General features: G+C 46.3%; 1 protein-coding gene across 2 annotated transcripts in view; it reads right to left on the bottom strand.

Moving 5' to 3' along the window:
- ANO2 (anoctamin 2) overlaps nucleotides 1-21,704 on the bottom strand; it is a gene marked incomplete at both ends in the record, with an annotated part of 294,774 nt that overhangs the window by 172,475 nt on the left and 100,595 nt on the right. For both annotated transcript variants that reach the window (XM_081084448.1, XM_081084447.1), the window contains 2 exons: nucleotides 14,489-14,553; nucleotides 21,107-21,148. In XM_081084448.1, coding sequence (XP_080940574.1) covers nucleotides 14,489-14,553; nucleotides 21,107-21,148 — 107 coding nt within the window. The remainder of the gene's footprint in view (nucleotides 1-14,488; nucleotides 14,554-21,106; nucleotides 21,149-21,704) is intronic.

The raw sequence follows: 21,704 nt of genomic DNA, 5'->3' as shown, positions 1-21,704 counted from the left end.
CAAGGAGCCACACTCCAGATGTGCTGGCCAAGAGAGGTGCTCTGATGCCTGCAATCCACAAACTTGAGGAAGCCTCCTGGAAAAACATCAATTGGAAAATCCATCCCCTGCCAGCACTCACCAAGCCGCTCTCCTGCCAAGTTTGTTCGCTGCTTGAAGTCTATGACCCACTAGTTGTTTACGTTCCTAACCCTGAGTTCAAGGGCATCTGCAATTTAATTTGAACCATGGATAGATGGGGCTGTTCTCTGTTAGAGTTCCAAGAGCATAAACAAACTTCCAGGCTGAACTTTGTGTGGCAATCCCCAGCACCACTCCTACCCTGGGCCTATAAATATTTCTATCACTTTCCAAGATCACCTTCAGCAGGCCCGGATGGGTAACGTGCCCCCAAGTCTGAAAGACGTCACTAGGAGTAAACAGATATAGAGTAACTGAGATGGATGGATAAAGAAAGGAAATGGCAGGAAAAAAAGAACAAAGCCTGAGGGTTATTGGAAGAGGGAGAAGGAGAAAGTCCCAGGGACCAAAGAGATTTAAAAAAAGGTGCACATAGCTGCAAAGCCTGAGATAAATACCTCAGGCCCTGGGAGGGTGTGGGAAGGACTGAAGAGACAGCCTCAAAGGGGGGGGCGGGGGAAGCAGGGGGGCGGGGATGAACTCTGAAACTCCTTGTCAGAAGTCAAACTCCAAATGAATGGTGAACAGAGTTGCTTGGCAATTCCCCACCCTTACACCCATAAAAAAGGAGAAAGAAAAGAAAAGTAGGGCAAATGTGCCCTCAATCCCTCAGAATGCCTCTCACAGAATCTGCCTGCTTCTACCACCACTGTTCTTCCTACCGAAAGCATCTTCACCCATAAAATCCTGACAATTCCTTTCTGCCATGCCCAGGTCTCTGAGGATTAAAAGCCAACACCAAAGGGTGTGGGTAATGGACAGCAAAAAGAATTCTGATCAAGGGACACAGGGCTGGGCTTGTTCCCAGCTCATTCACTACAGGAAGCCCACTTTGTATCTCATTGATCCTCACTGTTCACTAGTACTGCCGGTTGGCTCACTGAAAAATATTTACAGACAGAGCACTGCTCTGCCTTTTTGTTTCATGTCACATTCATCACCCATTGTCCACATATAGGGGACACACCATTGTTTTATATTACTTTGCAGGTGTACAAATAAGAGTCCCAGTTATCAGAGACCAAAGCCCTGAGGACAGCACACCATGGCAACAAGGCAGAGGAACCCTTCCAGTCCTTACATATATATGCACACATACACATACACATGTGCACACAAACATACTCACATATTTAACATGCACCAACACCACTGGGACAACTCCAAGTCATTTGGAGCACGAATCCTCAGGCTGAGCCTCTGGGCCTTCCTCAAGAGACAGCGGCCCTCATGGCCCTCATGCCAGGTCCCCTGCCATGCAGCTGCTATCCACTCTCCAGGCCAGAAGCCCCTGAGATGCCACGCAGACTTTTCCACTCCTCCAGACCTCCTTAAGTGCCTCTGATATACACCATGTGTCCCAACAGGAAAACACACACTCATCAACTCTACAAAATGCTCCAGATGTGATCAAAGCCAGAGAGGCATAAGAAAACAGAGATGGGATGTTTAGGAAGGGGGAGAGGAAAAAATCCAATATGTGAGGGTGGGGTGGGACGAGGTTGTCCCAGGTAGTGGAGAATCCAATAAACAAAGTCCAGAATTGGGGTCCAGACTCCTGATTTCCAATCCCTAGTTCAACTTGCTTCCATGTGAGACCTTGGGTCTTGCCTCCAGACAAGCTTCAGGCTTGAGATTCTGTCCTAGAGAGCCTAGAAAGTTGACCTTAGATGGGATATTATAGATCACCTGGCCTAATCCTCTTCTTGTTAGATGAGGAAGGTAGCAGGTAAGTCAACCTGCCCAAAGAATCATCTCTCTCTCTCTCTCTCTCTCTCTCTCTCTCTCTCTATCTCTATCTCTATCTCTATCTCTATCTCTATCTCTCTCTCTCTAATTCCACACATTCTTTTACCTCCCAGCTCACCCCACTGTCAGCAGGTTAGAGCAGCACATATTAATGATTCCTTATTTAGAAGTGGCCTCAGACATAATACCTCTGTCCCTCTGCCTTGTTAGTTCTGTTAGAAGATTTTGGTTCCTTTTTTATACAATTAGGGGATGGCTTTCAAGGACCCCCAGATCTAAAGTCCTGAAGCTCCCATAATCTATGACAACACCCCCTTAAGGAATCAGATCTGTTTTAATCTGAAAGATTGTAGAGTCCTTTCACCATCCCATCTGAATGTCTAATGACATCTGTCCACTAACCTCCACCATCTGCCTTGATCCCCTTCTAGGAAGCAGCTTGTGTGTCTCACCAACACAGTTTTCCTCCCTCAAAATGTAGCAAAGTGGTTAAGATAATGGACTCTAGAGTCATACTGCCTGAGATTTTGAGCAAGGACTTATCAACTCTGTGCTGCAGTGTCCTCATCTTGAAAATGATGTCATTAGGTCTGGGGGCAATGATTGGGCCGACCTCACAGGGTCACCATGAAGATTCAACCAGATTGTGCACACAAAGGACATCGTGATTCTTTTTCATGGTGGGTATAAGGGGAAAGTGTTATGTTAGCGATTTTCATCATCTTGCCCAGTAAGCCATCTGCCACTGGTGAAGAGGGAGAGATGGTTCCCACCCATTGATGACAATCTAGTGAGACTTGTGGGTTAATTTGGATGTGGAGAAATGAGGATAAGAAAAGAGACTCTGGGCTCAGAGACATAGTACCCAGAATGCACATAAGTCCTCTCAGCAGGACAGAGGACATCTAAGAGGAAAAGTGGTTCTTCTCCCCAGACTCCCTACCTTGCCCCTCCACACTATTTGGCACAAAATGTGCAGTCTCGGGTCTTTTCTGGTGCCTCACACAGATAAGCCTCAAGTCCTTTAAGAGTAAAAGCCAACAGATCATGTCAATGCTGCCCATACATATGCACCCAAATAAGCCAAACCTTCCCGACGTACTTTTCCTTGGATAAAGTCCAAAGTCCTCCAGGACCTGGTCCTTGCTTTACCCCAGGCTAGTCCCATCATGCCTCCAGACATAATGCTCCAGCACCCAACCTCCCTCCTCCAGCAGTGGGGCAATACACACAGTGGTGAAGAGAATTAACTCCAGAGCTGAACCTAAAAGCTCAAATCTTACCTCTTGCTAGCTGTGTGACCTTATGTGATTTATCAACTTCTTCATGTCTCAATTCCTCATCTGTAAAATGAGGATAATAATATCTGCCTCAAAGGGTTGTTGTGAGTTAGCAAATGCAAAGGATTTTAATGGTGCCTGACACACAGGACATACCAAGTAATGTCAGCTATTGTCATTATTCCACTCATCTTTGCCTGGCTCATCTTGACTTTCATTCACGTATCAAATCTTAGTTCAAATGTCACTTCCTCATGGAAGCTTTCTCCAACTAGGTTGGATGGCACTAGATCTGCACTCTCATTACGCCCCACATCCCATGCTGTAACCCATGCCACACTTACAATTGACTACACATTATCTGTCTTCCCTGCTAAATCATAAGCTTCATGAGGTTCAGCTATTTGTAGGATGACCCTGGTTTATACCTGTTGTTAGGTTGGTGTTCAGCAAATATTAACTTCTCTCCCCTTAAGAAAGAATATACTTTTCAGCAGCATGTATTTGTGCTTGGCATGTGACTACTTTGGACAGTGAAACACTAGTAGATGTGATGTCAGTAATGACTTAAGAGGCACTGTATTGCTATTCTTTTCCTTGTGCTCTTGAGATTAACGACGAGAACATGCCCGGATAGCTTCTGATCTCAGGGGAGTGAGAAGAGCTGTGGAGACCTGAACACAATCTGAAGCCTTGAGCCAAGCCTAGCCAACCCTCAGCCTAAAGTAGAGTTTTTCCACTCAACTTACAGACACAAGAGCAAGAAAATGTAATGACTATTGTTATAAGCTGCTGACTTTGCGGTGGTTTGTTATGCAGCCTTTGTGACAACAGCTGACCAGTACACTTAGCATAATTATTAATAGTACTCACTTTCCCTCTAAAAAGTGTCCCAAGTTAGATGATAAATTACCTATCACACAAGATCAGTCCATGTCTATCTTTTTCATCACTTTAACACCAGTGCCTAAAACAGTACCTAGGACAGAGAAAGAATAGAATTCTTTCACATTGTCCCCATAACAACGCTTCTGGATGGCTGCTGGATTATTAGAGGGCCAAACCTCACTATCTATAAATGTAAAATCTTCAGAGAAGGGCCAATATATCCAAAGAAGGATATGATTTTACAGGATGTAACAAAGGGGCACTAGACCATGGGGTAAGCATGGACAATAAATAAAAGTGAAAGAAAATGAACTCCAGCAAAAGGAACTGACATCAGGCATTAGGTAGGGCTTCTAGGGGGTAGAATGCCCCTGAATGGGGCAAAGAGACACCCTTGGTCTATGGCTGATTTACTTCTCTCCACTGAGCAGCTTGCCTTCCTGCCCAAAGGCTGAGTGAGGATTGGGCAGAATATCAACCTAAAGAAATACTGCCATTTTGTTAGAATTGATAACATCTGGAAACTAAGTCATTGCCCTTACCCATCTCCAGACTAAAACACCCAAATAAAAATTTCAAAATATCAGTCCTCCACTCCCCTCTCTGCCTCTCCTGACTGTGTTTAATGAAATAGATTCTGTGAAAGAAACTGAGGAGGCCAAGCCAACAACCCTGAGGTCTGAGCCCTCAAGGAGGATTTCCTGAGTCCCTTCAATGGGCAGGGTAACTCAGGCTGAGCACAACCACTCCATGACTGAGTCAACCATTCTGCCAGGGGCAGACAGCAATCCTTGGCAGTTACCCAATTACCCATGTCTTTGAATACCTTGAGATAATCCCAAGAAGGTACTGGAGGACAGCAGTCTCCCAGGCAGGGATCTTGAAGTTTTGTGTTTTTTTCTTGCCTTTGTCTATGACTTCAAGACCCACAGAATGCTGTGCTTTTCCATTTCTAAAACAGAGGCATGTGCCTGTGCAAAAAGCCTGGGTGTGCCGGGCTAATTAAATTTAGCTATCTTGCGGCTGTTGTTGTAACGTGTGCTCTGCCGATGTTATTCAATGTGTTAAGACGCTTTGTGTTTATGTTGGTTACATACCCATGTGGTGTGGGTGGAGAACATCACTCAAGGGAATATCATTAGCAGAAATGGGGAGCTCGGGGGTTCCAGACACACGTGGTGAAACAGTGGCTCATGGGATCAAACAGTTGGGTCATGTCCATGGTAACTCCTCATCTACATGCTAGTTCCCTCCCTCCTTCTAGGGCAAGATCAGTCCCTCAGATCTATCTCAGGTTCTTGACTCCCACAGACAGGATCACACCTGTATCACCAGCTTAGAGGTTTAGTGGAGGAGACACAAAGAGTCCAGGTCTCTCTGCCCAGGGGAGGAACTGCACCAGGTCCATAGGGGCTGAACTGTGGGACTTGCCCAATGTTTCCCAAGAGAAAGGATGAGTGAAAAACTGAATCCTGATGTGCCCACTCTCACCTCACAGCTGGAGTACATAAGTCCTCAAACCCTAGCAAGCTTTGTTTTGCCACCTGCCTAAATTCCAGAGAAACCATGCCACAGATTCTCCTTCTGTTCCCACTGTCGTCATTCCTTTGTCTAGGACTTCTACCCCACACTGTCTCAAATATCTCCTCCAACCATTTCCTGGAGCCATGGTGCTCTCTTCTCAGCCTAATCTGAACCTTGTAAACCCCCAACCATATTTTTTCTCTCCTTCAAATCTCTACCTTCTACTCAGAACTCACATACCCTATAGTCTCATTTTTCTCTCACCAACCATACTCTATACAGTAGTTAACCCCTTTAAAACCTTTCCCTGTAACCTTGCCCTTCTACATATAGCTCTGTGCATTAGTTCCCTGTTGGGTGCTCCTTTACAGCTCTGTGACCTCCATCAGAAAAGTTTTGTATGCCCCATCATTATTCTTCAAGAGTCCTGTTTTCCTCCTTCTTTTAGCCTTGGCACCATATCCAGGACAAAGCTCTTCAAACAGTAGACCCTTGATGCAGGGACCCACTCTGTGTTGTTAACATACTCTGAGCTCTGCTGTAAGAAAAATCTTTGATAGTCTGGGTTTCTCATGACTTCCCAAAGCAAGTAAGGAGAACAAAATGCAGCTCTTCACAGCAAAGGTACCTGCTGTATCATTTTCACTCTGGTCCCCTCTCTGAGGCCTCTTGAGCTTCAAAAACACCACTTCACTCTCACTGGGAAACAAAAATAAGACAATTCCACTGCAAAGGCAGACACTCCACAAAACCCCACACCTAACAAGAGCCAGACTCCAGGACAGGCTGTGGAAGAGTTTTACCTGCTACACAATGCTAACCTGATTAGGTGTCTCGTTGCTAATCCAGCAGCTGAGACCAAGAAGTAAATTGGGGTTAGGAAGGAAGCTACTCAGTTGACAAAAGCAAGACGTGACAGCTGACAACCTGACAACATGGAAGAAGTCAGAAAAATAAAAGGCTATGAAAAATAGAAAAGAGAAATTAAAAACATGGAATTCTGGGTCATTTAACAGAGGCACGAACAACTTTATCTAGTTCAATAGGTCCTGAGAGTAACATGTCACTCTACTAAGCACAGAGGAATGTTCACAATGATGACCCTATAGAGAAGCAGGGGTTGACTATGGTCAGTCAGCTCCGCCTACCAGCAGATCACACCAGTTTCCCTTCAGAGACTGCTAATTAATGGGATTAACACTAGACATCCAGTTAGCCTGACATCCAACTGGATAGAGCTCTGTGTCACCTTCAGCCGCATGGCACAAGAGAAAAATCATAGTTTCTGAAGTCAGACAGGCCTGGGTTTGAATCCCAGATGAGCTGCTCTGTGGTTTTGGGAAGCACCTCATCTCACTGAGTTCATACATGGAGGTAAGAATACCCATACTACAAGGGCCGCTGGGAGGTGCAGAGTTCATGCCTGCAAAGTGTGTAGTTATAGTGCATTAATTTACATTAAAAAAGTCTCGTGATTATACAATATTTTGGAATATTATAATTTCCCCCAGGGGGCAGATAAATAATTACTTAACCAAGCCTGTGTCCACAGTATTTGTGCAACTCTTTATCATAATCCTTGTAATAATATCATGGGGTGGGTAGGACAGGTATTATGATGCCTATTTCATAGTTGAGGAAACTGAGGCTCAAGAGAGAATGACTTGTCCAAATATTACATCAACTAGAAACAAAGCTAGAGCTAAAACTGAGTTCTATTTCAACTCACTGCTCCCTGTCTGAAGGAATGTCCCCAGGCAAGTACCTCAGAATCTGATAAACACATACACAGTCACTCTATCCATCTTTTAATTTAATAAGTGTTGGCTCACACCTTCTCCATTTTCTTCCTGGAGTAGGGAGCTCATTTGTCTTCATATGGATGTCTCTACAAATCTTTAATGATGATACTTTTCCTTTCCTGAAATATTGCCATCCTGGCTGAGTTCTTCTTTGAGCGTGGTGACCTAAATTGGACATGTTTTGGTAAATCCCTAAGTGATGTGATCCTAAAATGTATTCTGAGAATTTCCAGGGTCTGTGGGTACTGCATGGATATTTCTAGATGACTAGTTTGGGGGTTCAATCCCCCCCCATAGACTTTTCCATATGCTGTTTCTCTACAGCCTCACAGTTACTTTTTTGAAAATTTTCTCCATCAATTTGTCCCTTCATAACCCAGAAAAGCCCGATGGTCATCAACAAGTTTGGAGATTTGACTTTGAACTTAAGCTCCTTGAAAACGGAGTCATGCTTAATTCAGTTTCATACCCCCAGTGTCTGACATATGGTCACTGCAAAATCTGTGTTGGTTTAACTACACAAGTGAGGTGTGTGGAAGGGCCCTGCTCTGAGTTCCCCAGGCAAGTGAGTCCAGAAGAGGGTGATCATGACGATGAGGTTGTGTGAAGAGCCCATGTCATATGAGGACATGCAGACAGGTCCAGGAGTGTTTTGTGTAGAGGAAAGAACACTTAGGTATTTGAGGACTGTTACTGCTATAATTGCTATTTTCAAATAACTTAAGGACTGAACTACATGACAGGGTACTTTTGTTCCTGGAGCTACAAGGAGCAAAACTGGTGCAAAAGGGAGGAAGTCAGCAGAGTTCTTGTTCTGGCTCCATGACTATTTGTCAAAGCTAGAAATGTCCAACAGACAAACAAGCTGTCTGTGAGGCAAAGCGCTCCCTACTATAAGAAAAGTCAAGCAGAGGCTGAGCATTGGTTAAATAAATATGCAGTGAGAGGAACTCTTCATGCCTTCATTCCAGGGCCAGGCACTGAGCTGGCTGACCTCTAAGTTCATCCCACCTCTGTGATGCTATGGTTTAATCCCTGGGTTACTGGGTACTGAGAATTTATTGCACACAAGGGCCAAGGAGATATGAAATATAAAGCTTGTCATGTATTTTCAAACTAATATCAGTTTCTGATCCTCCTTGGGAAACAGGACATGACATAAGTAGTCAAGGAAGCAGTGAGCTGGTGAGCCAGGTAACTCTTTCCTTCCCTGCTCTACCCTTGCAATTCCAGGAGGCTATGGGAACATGTGCAGCTACCTGAGGTCTTGGGACCCAACATCTGTACCATATGGCTGATACTACAGGAAGGAAGGTTAAAAGTTTGATCTAACAAGAATCGCCATCTATAGAAAGTTGTTCTGAGGCTCCGGAGGCCCAGCTCAGAAGACCTAGATGGCCTTTGGGTGCAGTCTTGGACTGGAGCTAAGAGCACCATATTCCTAGTCCAAGTCAACTGACCAGCCACAGGCCACAACTTCCGGGAAGGTGCAAACGGGAAGGGAGTGACACTCAGTGGGGCACAAGAGAGGAAGAAGAGTAGGATAGAGCTACTTCACAGTTAGATTTAATAACCAGCCTGGCGTATTTTTCTGATCTGTCAAATGGCCAGAACACTGTTATCCTTGTTTCTGCCTGGTCTGAAGCAGCTGCTATCTGCTTTTCTCTGTCTATTCTGCTCCCACATTCTCAGAGACAAAAAAATAATAATCTTCAGAGCCATAAGAGATTTCTTTCCAGCCTGAAAATACTTCCCAGCTAAGTCCAATACTTCAACTGCTGAGGCCTGTGTAAATACCCGCCACGTGTGCTAGTCCCCCACTTCACATTTCCTTAGCCTCTTCTCTTAGATCCAGCCTCACCCTCTATTCCAACTCTGGATTCTCTGCTAACCTATAGGGCAAATCAAGGTGCATGGATCATCAGGCTGGCATGAAATTCATACAGGTGAGATTTGCAAATCAAGTTTTTATCTTACCACTCCCAATCAACAGGCAGGAAGGATTGGGACTTAAGGTCAGTGTGATTTCTGGCCATGAGTATCAAGCTAAACAAGAAACAAGAAATCCATACACAGAGCATCCCAGGCTGGCAATGAAGACACATTCAGGGCCTTTAACCTCAGTCCTTCAAAAAGCAACACTCTAATTCAAGTGCCACCTCTTCCAGAAAGTCTTCCCTTATTCTGCTAATAGCAATTACTCTTCTTCTGTTGTCATGTACTATCATGTTTATACTCATATCCTTAAAAGCCCTCACTTCATCCTCTCTTGCACATGCCTGTTTTCCTACATAACTGCTAGATCCTTAGGGCACAAACTTCACCTTATTTATTGCTACACCACCCATGTTTCTGAGCACAGAGACTTTGCTCATCGTAAGTGTCAGTAAATATTTATTGCATTGGGCTGAATGGCCTTTATAAATCCCAAGGAAGGATCAAGGAGGAGGCAGCAGGGCTCAGGAAATAATTAATCACAGGTTGATTAACATTGTTTCCTCTCCATTCCCACCCCTAAACCAGCCTGGCCTGCTGAGAAGCCTCCTAAGAAAGAATGTGGCTCCCTATCTCCCTCCTAGAGGGGTTGGATTGGGGTAGGGCCTAGAGACTGACCAAGAAGGATGGATCAAATCACACAGCCTTCTCATGGATGAGAACTCTGGCAAGGAAAAGGACATCTGCCTTGCAGTAGGAGGAGGGCTAGCTAATTCCTGTGATGCCAGGATCCTGGACAGGCTCCCTAAGGGCAGGGCTGGAGAGGGTTGGGAGTCTAAAATGGTAGAGATGTGTGCCAAGAGGGGGGCACATATCACTCTTGCTCTCCACAGATGATGCCCAAAGGCTCTTGAGATGGTATTGACCCCTCAGGTTGTTGTGGAAGTGTTCATGTCTCAAAGCTTCAAGCCAGAACACTTTTTTAAAAATATGTTTTTATTGATTTCAGAGAGAGGAAGGGAGAGGGAGAGAGGGATAGAAACATCAATGATGAGAGAGAATCATCGATCAGCTGCCTCTTGCATGTTCCCTACTAGAGATCAAGTCTGAAACCCAGGCATGTGCCCTGATAGGGAATCGAACTGTGACCTCCTGGTTCATGGGTCAACACTCAACCACTGAACCATACCAGATAGGCTTATACCAGAACATTTCTAAGGGAACGTCAGAGCTGCCCCAGGGACAGGTTTCATGCCCACGGCCTGATTTTTAGGAAGCCTCCCTCTTGAAGTGGGCTTCCCTAAAAGAGATGGGAATGAGTGAGTGACAGCCACTTAGCCCTCTCCTGATTCAGTGTGCTGCCCATGAATAACCTCCTTGGTGAATTTCCCAAAGTTAACGGGCGGCAATCCCTTGAGCCTAGTAGACTTGTAAACCCCTCTCTTCCTCATGCAGTGGCAGATGCTTAAAAATAAACATTTTGTACATAAACTTCAGCAAGTATAGTTAGAAGCTAAATCAAACTCAGATGTTTAAAGTCTGTTTTGTCTCACCCACATCAAAACTTCCAAGCTAAGAAAATCAGCCTGTGAGCAGACATTAATTCTAGTGAAAAGACAGGTCATGTTCCTGATGAACAGTGGATCACATCTGTACAAACCCAGAGGGCCCCTGACACCCAGATTCCCCAGGAAATCCAGGCTGTTTCCTTCCTGGGATATTGGGGTGTTAACCCAGAGCAGTGCAGGCAGAAACCTACTCCCCTGGCAGCAAGGCCCCTCATGCAGCTCCTAAAGAACTGGAAAAGCTGCTTCCCTCCGGCTAAGACATCCTGTCCCTCATTGTCTTAATCACAAACCACATTTCTGCCAGGGCACAAGTGCTGCTGGCTGGATGTCCCCAGAAGAATCTACTGGGAGTGGGTCCTTGCTGGATACCTTCCTGGGGAACTTTCCAGGCAATTCTTACACACACACACACACACACACACACACACACACACACACACACATGCACTCCACTCACTCAGGCCTGCAGGCCCAGAGGTTTCTAGAGCAAAGGTGGAAATCCCAGTTGGGCTGGAGAGACACATCAGCAGTCTCACAGTGCAGCCTGCTGGGCATGCCTGAAGGTGCAAGAGAGGAGGCAGGGGCCAGGGGTGCAGGTGTCTTGCCTCCCCTCTGCCCACTTTTACCACCTAGGAGAGGAGCCTCTAACCCAGGGGTGGGCAAACTTTTTGACTCGAGGGCCACAATGGGTTCTTAAACTGGACCGGAGGGCCGGAACAAAAGCATGGATGGAGTGTTTGTGTGAACTAATATAAATTCAAAGTAAACATCATTACATAAAAGGGTATGGTCTTTTTTTTTTTTTTAGTTTTATTCATTTCAAACAGGCCGGATCCGGCCCGCAGGCCGTAGTTTGCCCACGGCTGCTCTAACCCCAAATATCAAGTTCAGGCTTGAAGACCTGCAGAAGAAGGCCTTCAAACATTGTAAACAGATCTCCCACCCCCACTGAGCTCTTAGTGCTTTAGGATGTTCCAAAGGACTGGCATGGGGGCGAGGGGCACACTGGGGTTTCTCAGGAAGAGCAGAAGCTCAATGCTAAACACGGAGCTGAGTACCCAAGGAAATAGGTGGGAAATAGCTCTGCTAGACTTTCGCCTGAATTATACTCAGCTTGTATCAGACTCCCTGCCTCTGTCCATCTTTCAACACAGACCATATGGGTGCAATTTCTATGTGAGGCACCAAGAGGGTACAATTCACATTAGGAAGTAGTCATGGAACAGCCTCATCACAGTGTGAGGCCACAGTGGCTCAAGGAAGGCAGCCACAGGCAGTTCTGACAGGTGGTAGCAGGAAAGACGGAGAAGTGGTGGAGGCAGAGAGAAATGATGCTGAGGAAGCACCGGGGGTGTGGTGTCAGAAAGAGGGCAGACGAGAGGAAGAGGAAGGTGACTTTGACAGAATCGGAGAAAGTAAAATGGGCCATGTGGAAGAAAGTGTGAAATGAGTTTAGGGTGGTGCCTGCAGAGTATGGGTAGCTGTTCCCCACTCCTCCACCCCAGTTGTCTCTTTAGAAGCCCTTCAGCTGCCTTTTCTTGGCTTTCCTGTCTCTGCTTACCCACCTTTGCCCTTAATGCTCCTGTCCTTCTCCCCTCTCCCTACTACTGTCACTCTCTCTCTTTCCAGCAGCCCCAGGAGGTCAGAGAGTTCCTTATATTACAGGGTAGGCAACTCCCCACACACACTACCCAGTGTCCCTTCCCTCCAGCCAGTATCTGAGAGATGCCTGAGGTGCAGCCTTCCTCCCTCTGGCGAAGCCGCAAGCCTAGCCCAGGACTGTGGGAGCTCCCCAGCCATCTGATCCGTGAGGAGCAGTGGCCAGCCTCCAGCTCCGTAGTGCATCGTGCCCCGTCTAGACACATTTGAGCTTTCTGTGCTCGGGAACCGCCAGGCCCCAGAGCAGGGCTCTGCTCCAAAGGCAATTCTTCCCCTGCAGGTGAGGCTGCTTTGGTGGCCAAAACTGAGTGCATATTGGAGCCATTTCCCACTTAGCTGGCGGCCAGTCACCTGAAGTCTCAGGGGCACAGATAGGGCTCGCTAGTAAGGAGCATTTTATTTTTTAATCATATTTTGAAAAAAACAAATGAGTAGTTGGAGAAAACAGGCGACAGAGTGGGTGGCCACTTGAGATGCAGAGAGGAAGATCAAAGCCCACCAGGCATGGAGGAAGCAGCCTTGGTGTGGCCCAGAGAACAGTCTAGGTGGCCTGTGCCTCATGAAAGGCAGCCGGGGCCTGGGAGGTGCTGGGGGAGGGAGCCTTGGTCACAGGCACCCAGTGGCCCTGCTTCCTGACCCAAGCACTTTGGTTAACAGTCTTCAGCTGAAACAAACACCTGTTGTCAAGAGACGTCCAGCCAAGCTCCCAGTTCCCTGGAAAGGCCCTCACAGCTCCGTGTGGGAAGTGAACCTGCCCAAACTATGGCCCCAGGCTGCTTTCTTCTTCCAAGAAGCAGCTGGAATTTCTCCCTCTGGACTCAATCCTTCTGGCTGCTGCCCCCTTTAGAGTCCCAGCCCAGGGCAATCAGCCAGGAACATTCTCTGTGTTTGCATGCTGATTAATTAGTTCATTAGAAGAACCACAGTGATGCTGTGGCAGTGAGTCCATTATTTCAAATAGGCCGAGAGTCCTAGGCCGAGCGTCCTCTTTTCCAAATAAGCATACTCTATCAAATTTCCTCACAGATCCCTCAGTTCAGCCTCCCATTTTAGGGCAACCAGGATCCTGAAGACCAAAGGGCAGCATTACTTGCCCAAAGCAACATAGAGCCCAGAGTGGCTGGGCCTGAAAGAGAACCCAGTCTCCAGACTCATCCCAGTGCTTCCCCATTTTGAAGGTGGTGTCTCCCAATAATCCAGCTTGGAAAGAGGCTGAACTCTAAGAACACACTGAGTTTCTAGAACCCTCATCCCATTTTATGCTAGTCAGACTTACTGCATTCTAATATGTTCTTTAAAAGAACTCTTCACCAATGTTCTATGGAAGCTGGGGAAATCCTCAAGGTAACAGGACATCATTGTAGGGGCAGTGCTGAAGGAAGTGATTCCAGGGCCCAGTCTCTCCCCACTTCTAATTTGGAGAAGCCATAAAAAGCCCATATTACCTCTCAGGGTAGCCAGCTTATTCCAGGTCTTCCCTTTTTTTGGTCAACACCATGATTACTTGGGTATAACCCAAGGATCTGCTTCAACAAGATCCTTCTTTAGGACAATAAGAAGAAGTATAATTCCATTTGTTCCCCCCTCCCCCTACACACACACACACACACACACACACACACACACACACAAGAGCAGGCAGGGACTGACCATAGTGCTGAAGGACCTCAAGATGGAAGTCATGGTACATCCATCTACATTATCTGTTGCTCACACAGCCTCCATTTTTCTCCCTGTACCTGAGCTGCTTCCCTATCCATAAAACACAGCAGGGAAATAATTCAACTTAGCAAAGCAGATTTCTCTGCTTGACCAATGGTCTCCAGAAGCTAATGGGATTCACAGATATATTTCAGGATTTGCATCTCTAGAGTCTTCCCAAGAATTTCCTCCCACGTCTTACCTGATGAGGTCAATAGGTTGAAACTTATAAAACACTCCATAGCGTGCCCATTCTTGATACAGCAGCTAAACAAGAAAAATAGGGAAAGAGATTAGAGGGGGTGGAGGGAGCAACTGTTCACCTTTGTCTAACCTAGCAGGTCAAGATTTTACCCCCAATGGCTTCATTTGGATGACTAGCAAGTCAAAATTGAATTTCAAAGTCCAGCTTCTAGGACAGTTCTCATGAGACATCCAGAAGGGAGATGTCCTAAGGCAGAAGGCTATAGAAGCTGACTTCTTCCCCAGAAAATAAAGGTGACCTTTGTCACACTCCAAGGTAATGCTATACCTAGCCATCATCATCTTTCTTTCATTATTCCTTTGTCTTGCTTAGTCCAACAAAATGAGCCCTGACATTCTTTTATTCACTCATTTAACAAGTATTAATTGAACGTATACTATATACCAGGCACTGTGCAGACACTGGAACGTATTCTAGAGGATAAGGGAGAAAATAATGCACCAAACATATCAGGCCATCCATCTTGTGATGTTTCCACAGCAACTTTAGCAGAACTGGCATGTGGACAAACTTGTGTATCAGTCCCAAGGGCAAACCACATTTTAGTGTCAAATACTTGGCCAGCAAGCTTCATAAGTCATCCACAGGTAAATGAAGTAATTTGGTAACAAAGCATCACTAGACATCACCTAGTTGGCCATGCTGAACAGATACTAGCACAGAATCAAATTAATTGTTTAGAATTGACAGACTTATAACACAGTTACTACTTTGTTATGTTCTTTATTCTCCTTATACATCATATCTCCTTATACATCACACAAAATTCACCTGGAATTCTGTCAAGGAAAAGCTGCTCCTACTGGGTACTTTGTATATCCAGTTCAACATACACCCTCCAGGAAGCCATCCTTTCACCTAAGTATCTTTAAAGACATGATATGAAAACTTCAACAAGAATGGGCATTCCTACTTAGTGGCTATAGACTTTTATTGTCAGAAACTCTCCCAACAACCAAAAAATAGAACCAGAAACTACACAGATCCGGATAGAACAAACTGCACCCATAGTCACTACCCTGTTCAAAGTAGGAAACCAAGACACAAAAAAAGGGGTGGCAATGTGAATAATGAGCACAGGAAGATCTGAATTCATGAGCTTGGACTATGCTCATTCTAGGCAGGTGCCACCTACTAATCTTACTGTTACTTTTACATCTTCTTCTCCCCCTCATCTTGGGCATTTCTACTGCCCTGGGCTTTTATTCACTCTCCCCAGTGCAAACTCTGGACTCACCAGCACCTGGTTGTCACAGTGACATCATTTGTGGCCCAAAGGGAGACCAGCCTGCGTCAGAAAATGCAGGCAAGTCCTCCCTTGAGGGCCGAGGCACATCACTACCTGCCTCAAGGGCTCTGCCCTCTAGAGAAAATTCCTCTCCAAGTCACCTGTCCAGCCAAAACCTGAGCCTGAGAACACTTACCTGTCACCGCCCTGGAGGGAACAACTAAAAATACTCCAAAAAGTCAAGATGGCCCAGTTGGCTCAGGCCCAAACTGAGAGCCAAGCTCACAGACCTTATCCCTTGTTGGATCCCAGACCTGCTATCAGAAACCTCCAGAAAGTCCCTTTATCAGTGTGGTACCCTCTAAGCCAGAGGTCCTCAAACTTTTTAAACAGGGGGCCAGTTCACTGTCCCTCAGACATTCCACACATGTGCACTGCGGGCCTGGGACGAGTCGGCTGCTAAGCAGGACAGGCAGTGGCGGCAAAAACACCCGGCGGGCCGGATAAATGTTTTCGGTGGGCCGCATGTGGCCCGCGGGCCGTAGTTTGAGGACCCCTGCTCTAAGCACAGAGCTGTATCCATAGTTTATGGATATAGATGAGGATGAGCCAGGAAAGCTGTTTGAGTTCCATGCAAATAGGCTAGATGGACACAGAGGAGCAGATTATTAGGCAGCCCCTGCAGAAGAGTTAGAGCTACAGAGCAGCAAATCGGGGGCCTGGACAACCATGTGGCTCACCCAAGCCAGTTCATACATCCTTACAGGAGAGGTAGGGAGAGGGTGGAGAATATTGTCGGCAAACTGCGGCTTGGAAAACCGCGGCTTGCGAGCCACATGCGGCTCTTTGGCCCCTTGAGTGTGGCTCTTCCACAAAATACCGGCTCTTCCACAAAATACCGACTTCTGCACATGGGCCACGAAGTTTCAATCGCACTGTACATGCATGCCCGCACGTGGTATTTTGGGGAAGAGCCACACTCAAGGGGCCAAAGAGCCGCATGTGGCTCTCGAGCCGCGGTTTGCCGACCACGGCATAGACCCTTCCCTACCTCCACAAACATTTAATCACACATAATTAGAGACCAAGTGGGCCATGCTAAATCCCAGGTTCCAGGGTCCCAGTCAGGATGAAGGGTGGCATGCTTTGGGGTGTCTGCCCATGGGGATTAGAGTGGTGTGAGGAAAGTTCAGAAGGACAACCACAGTAAATTGAGATAATCCCTTTAAACTTGCATAGTCTTGAATTTCCTAATGAAGCTTTTGGCAAATTCACTTCCTCTCTTAGAGCTCCAGCATGTCCTCTACACTCATTGGCCAAGCCTGAAGGAAGATCTGCAGCTCCTTGTCAGTGGACAGCGCCTTATTTCAGGGGCCCTGGGTGAAATTCCAGGCATGTCGGTGTGACCCCAAACCTTTAAGGCAGGAAGTAACAGCTCCCCTAGAGGCCACCCCATCTGAATGATCACACCATACCAGTGGCCCACAGGCTCCCTAGGGATTACGTTTGACAGTGGATCAGTTGGTTTAAGTATTTCTTGAGACTATAAAGGAACCCAACTGTTAAAACCATTCACAATGCCAGAGCACAACAAGATGTTTGAAACTTGTGGCCTCCTCTCAGGCCACAAGCTCCTCAGAGAGCAGCCTGCATCTGCAACAGGCAGAAAGATGCCAGCTGTGGCCAACTGAGAGGCATGCATGGGACAGAGTGGACCTAAATGGGAGAGAATGGAATTCTATACCCGGACCCAGCAATGACGTGTTTGAATTTTTTGGCAAGTCACTTCAACTATCTAGGTCTTTTCCTTTAATAGTACAATGAGAGCTGTGCAGGATTGGAAAATTAATCCTCAAGTGAAACTAAGAAATGAAGTGAAAACAAGAAAAGTAACTTTTTTATCAAAAAGACAGATTGACTCTCTTTATACACCTTTTAGTGAGTCACTTATAACTGTCCACTAGAGAAAACAATCATTACCAAAAGCCAGAAAATCCAGGACCAAGGGTTTAAAATCATTCCAGTGCTGTGCTTTGGGTTCCCTCTGTAAGTGGGTGGGAGCCACCAGGAGCCAGTGGGTTAGACAGCCCTCAGAAGATGCTAATGGTCACCTCAATGGGATGCTTGAGAAAACCAGGCAGGTCTGGCTAATGTGGAATTAGGTAGTTGCTAGTGGCCAGGGGCTACCCATCCACATCCACACTGCTCCCTCTTCCTGCTGTCCTGCTTTCTAGAAAGGTGGGAAGCCCCTGTGCTCCAGAGGGAGGAATCTCTTTTTAATTATCCTCCAGGATTAGAGAGAGAGAGCCCTCCAGGTGCTGGCTGTGGCTGAGTCTATGGAGATTGCACAACTGCTTGAGGCCAGCTGGAATGGAAAGAGTTTGTATTCTCAGGGGCCTCTGGGCTTGTCTGGAATCTGCCTACAGGAATCCTGGGCCTCAGGGAGATCATGGGAATAGGCACAAATTGCAGGGCAGAGTGAAGGAGAACATCCAGCTACTGGCAGGATGGGCATTTTGAGATGCCCTTGCAAGTTATCCTCAAAGAGGCCATCCCACATTGCAACTTCCAACACTTACCCACGTCCTTCAGCACCAAATTCAAGGGTTCTCCCTTGCCTTCAACCAAAATCTTCCTGCAGCCCTCTCAATGGACAATAGACCATTACAATGTAATAAAAACAAATAAATATACTGCACATATTCAAGGGGTTGGCTCTTTCCTCTTTAGATTACCTTTAGGCACTACCATAAACCACTGAAACTATAGGCAGGAACCCAGAACCATGGTCAGATTTCCCCTCACCATGTAAAAGAAACTGTGTCCACCCAGATACAGGGCTCTGGCTGGAATTTTGACACTGAGGTTTTAGTCCTGACTTGACAAATGTTTTTGGACATTGAAACCAGTTTCCTCACCTTGCTGGGTATGTTTCCCAACCCAAATGGACAGAAAAAAGCTTCACTCTCACTCATGGTTTCTCTTTTCCCCCAACACATGTACTTCCCTAACATGACCCTTTGTTTCCCAGAGGAAAACAAAGACACCAGGACTTGCCAGCAAACCCAAGGGAAAGCCACGAGAACAAAGCCTATTGTCTTTCAAAGACACTGGTCCACCTTCGCTGAGCATCCTTTTGATGTAAACTTTGGGAATTATGCACCAGAATGCCTCTCCATCCTGGCGGATTTCTCCCTGCCTCCCAGATTCTACCCAATCGACCAGTTGGGTTATGCACTAGGAATAATTCTATTGGCCTAAGAAAAACATTTCCTGGGAGGAAAATGTTTTGTTAAAAGGTTTTGTTGTTAATAATAATATATCATTGCAAAGACAAATGTACATATATTTTGGATAGTCTATAATTTGCTTCTCTCTGCCTCTGTACAGATAAGAGAGGGCTGGCTGATTTCTCCCATGAATTGCTGTGTGATCCTGATCTGGAATCTATACTAATAAAAGGGTAATATGCTAATTAGACCAGACATCTTCCAGATGTCCTTCCGGACAAAGCCACAGTGACGGAAGCCAAGGCAGAGGAGATTAGGGGTGATCAGGCAGGCAGAAGAGGGCAGTTAGGAGGCAATCAGGCTGGCAGGGGAGGGCAGTTAGGGGGCAATCAGATTCAACAGGGGAGGGCAGTTAGGGGGTGATCAGGTCAGCAGGGAAGCAGTTAGGGGGCAATCAGGCTAGCAGGGGAGACGTTAGGGGCATCAGGCCAACAGGCAGAGTGGTTAGGGGTAATCAGGCAGGCAGGCAAGTGAGCGGTTAGGAGTCAGTGGTCCAGGATTGTGAGAGGGCAGTCGGACATCCCCCGAGGGGTCTCAGATTGGAGAGGGTGCAGGCCAGGCTGAAGGACCCCTGCCCCCCTGTGCATGAATTTCATGCACCAGGCCTCTAGTGTTCCTATAAAGTGCTCTACCTATACAAACTGGGTCACCACCCACCCAGCAGGAGGTTTCCTAGGTGGACATCAGTAGTGATCACTCTTTAAAGGGGAGGAATGTGAAAATAGAGAGTGGGAGGACAAAAAAATGATTGGGGTGAGCGAGGTGAGATGTGGGGCGAAATGCTTCCTCCTTTTCCTTTAAATCTGATCCGGGACTTTTCAGGAAATTAAACACCGAGACTATTAGCATCAGATAGAAAACAGATGAGGTTAAGACATCGAAATACTAGAGCAGATTCCCTGGGCAGGCAGAGAAGGGACATGTGTAAGCAATCACAGCAGTATTTCTGGAAAAGACCTTTTATGTTTTTAATACTTAACACTTCATAACAGGGACTAATAGGCAGGATAAAAAGAAGGCTGCTCTAAATGCAACTTGGGGGATGAATGATTTTCCAGACAACATTGTGGTGGGGGTAACTTCTTGGGCTTCAAGTCTTCACCCCTACTGCCCACCCTCCTCTGCTCACCAGAGTTGCTGCAGGGTGGGGAAACTGTGTGGGAGGATGGCATTGGGGGCGGGGGGGCGACGGTTTGACAGCCAGATGGGGCATTTCATTCATGGGCTAGTTAAGGAGGCTGGGTGATCCTTAGCCTGCCAAGCCATGGCAGGGAAGCGGGTACACCCACTTGCCCAGAGTATCGACAAGCAGAAGAAATGGGATCTAAGTGAGTGGCTGGGAAGAGAATTGTCCAGTCAGGAGCTGTGACTGGCATAGGAGAGATCCTTCCAAAGGGAAGTTTTCCCTCCCCTAACTAATTATATTAAAAATAACCTCTAATTCCTAGCTGCTGGAATACACAGCGTGAATGAGCATCCCTCTCCCTCAGATTTCTTATCTGAAATTTTGGAATGGCTAATACCCCACTTATCTGCCTAGAGGATAAGAAGGAGAACTTAAAGATGAGCCCCCAAAAAGATAGTGACATGGAAAATAATAATTTTTTAGCAGGATTCAAGAGTCGGAGGTGTCCCAAGCCCTGTTTCTGTTTACTATGGCAGTGTTGTCACAGGTAAGGTGCAAAGCCTTTCTCTGCATCAGTTTCCCCATCTATAAATTAAGGAATTTGGACTTCCAGTGTTTCTCAGTTAAGGCCTTCTTGTCATCAGGAAATGGGATAATGCTTTTGTGTGAGAGGGTTACCCTAGCTTGCCCATCAGGCACTTCATACCAGCAGAACCCCCATACACACAATTATGCCAATGACCAGAAATGGCCCTCAAATTTCCAAGTGGCTAGAGGGCAGGGAGCAGTGGAAGGACTACTGAAAAATATATAAGCAGATAAATCAAACATTTAGGACACTTCTATCTAGTTCCACACCCATCCATGGTCTTCCATGCTCAAGCATTCAGGGCAGCATAAAGCCAGCTTACCTTTCTGTCATTCATGTCATCCCCTGGACTATCATATTCACCCTGTAGGAGGGAAAGAAGTGCTAGATAAAGCCCATGGAACTGTTAGTAATAGAGAAAATACTTTCTTTTTATTTTTTACTATCATCCTATTTTTTTCATTCTCATTTGAGGAAGGTCAAAAACATGATATGGTAAGGAACTAATGTTCCTCCCACTTTCTTAAATCATCAACCTTTGCAATATTTCCTATGGACAACTTCTCAGACAGATACTCCCCTCAGATGCTCCAGAGGTCAGCCTGTGCCTCCTCATATCAGATGCAATGGCACAGCTTGTGTCTGCAAATGGGCATATCACATGAAACTACCCAATACCACGTTCTGCTCACCCCTGCCCATAACTGAATGAACCTAACCTCATATATGCCCATCATAAAGATGTCAGTAAGAAGAAGACTGTCATCTGGGAAATTCCTTCAGGCATTCAGGGATCCCCACCTCGGCAAGACTCTGTGACAGGTGCTAAAGAAGTCACCAACCAAATGAATAGTGCAGCCGTGGAGGCATTTCATTCATGGGCCAGTTAAGTTCTTCATGAGTCAACTTGAAGAATGTCA

This window comes from Myotis nattereri, assembly GCF_964212035.1.
Source record: "Myotis nattereri genome assembly, chromosome: 2".
NCBI classification, from domain to species: Eukaryota; Metazoa; Chordata; class Mammalia; order Chiroptera; family Vespertilionidae; genus Myotis; species Myotis nattereri.
Note: the sequence above shows the minus strand (reverse complement) of the source record. Positions and strands in the feature narration are given on the sequence as shown.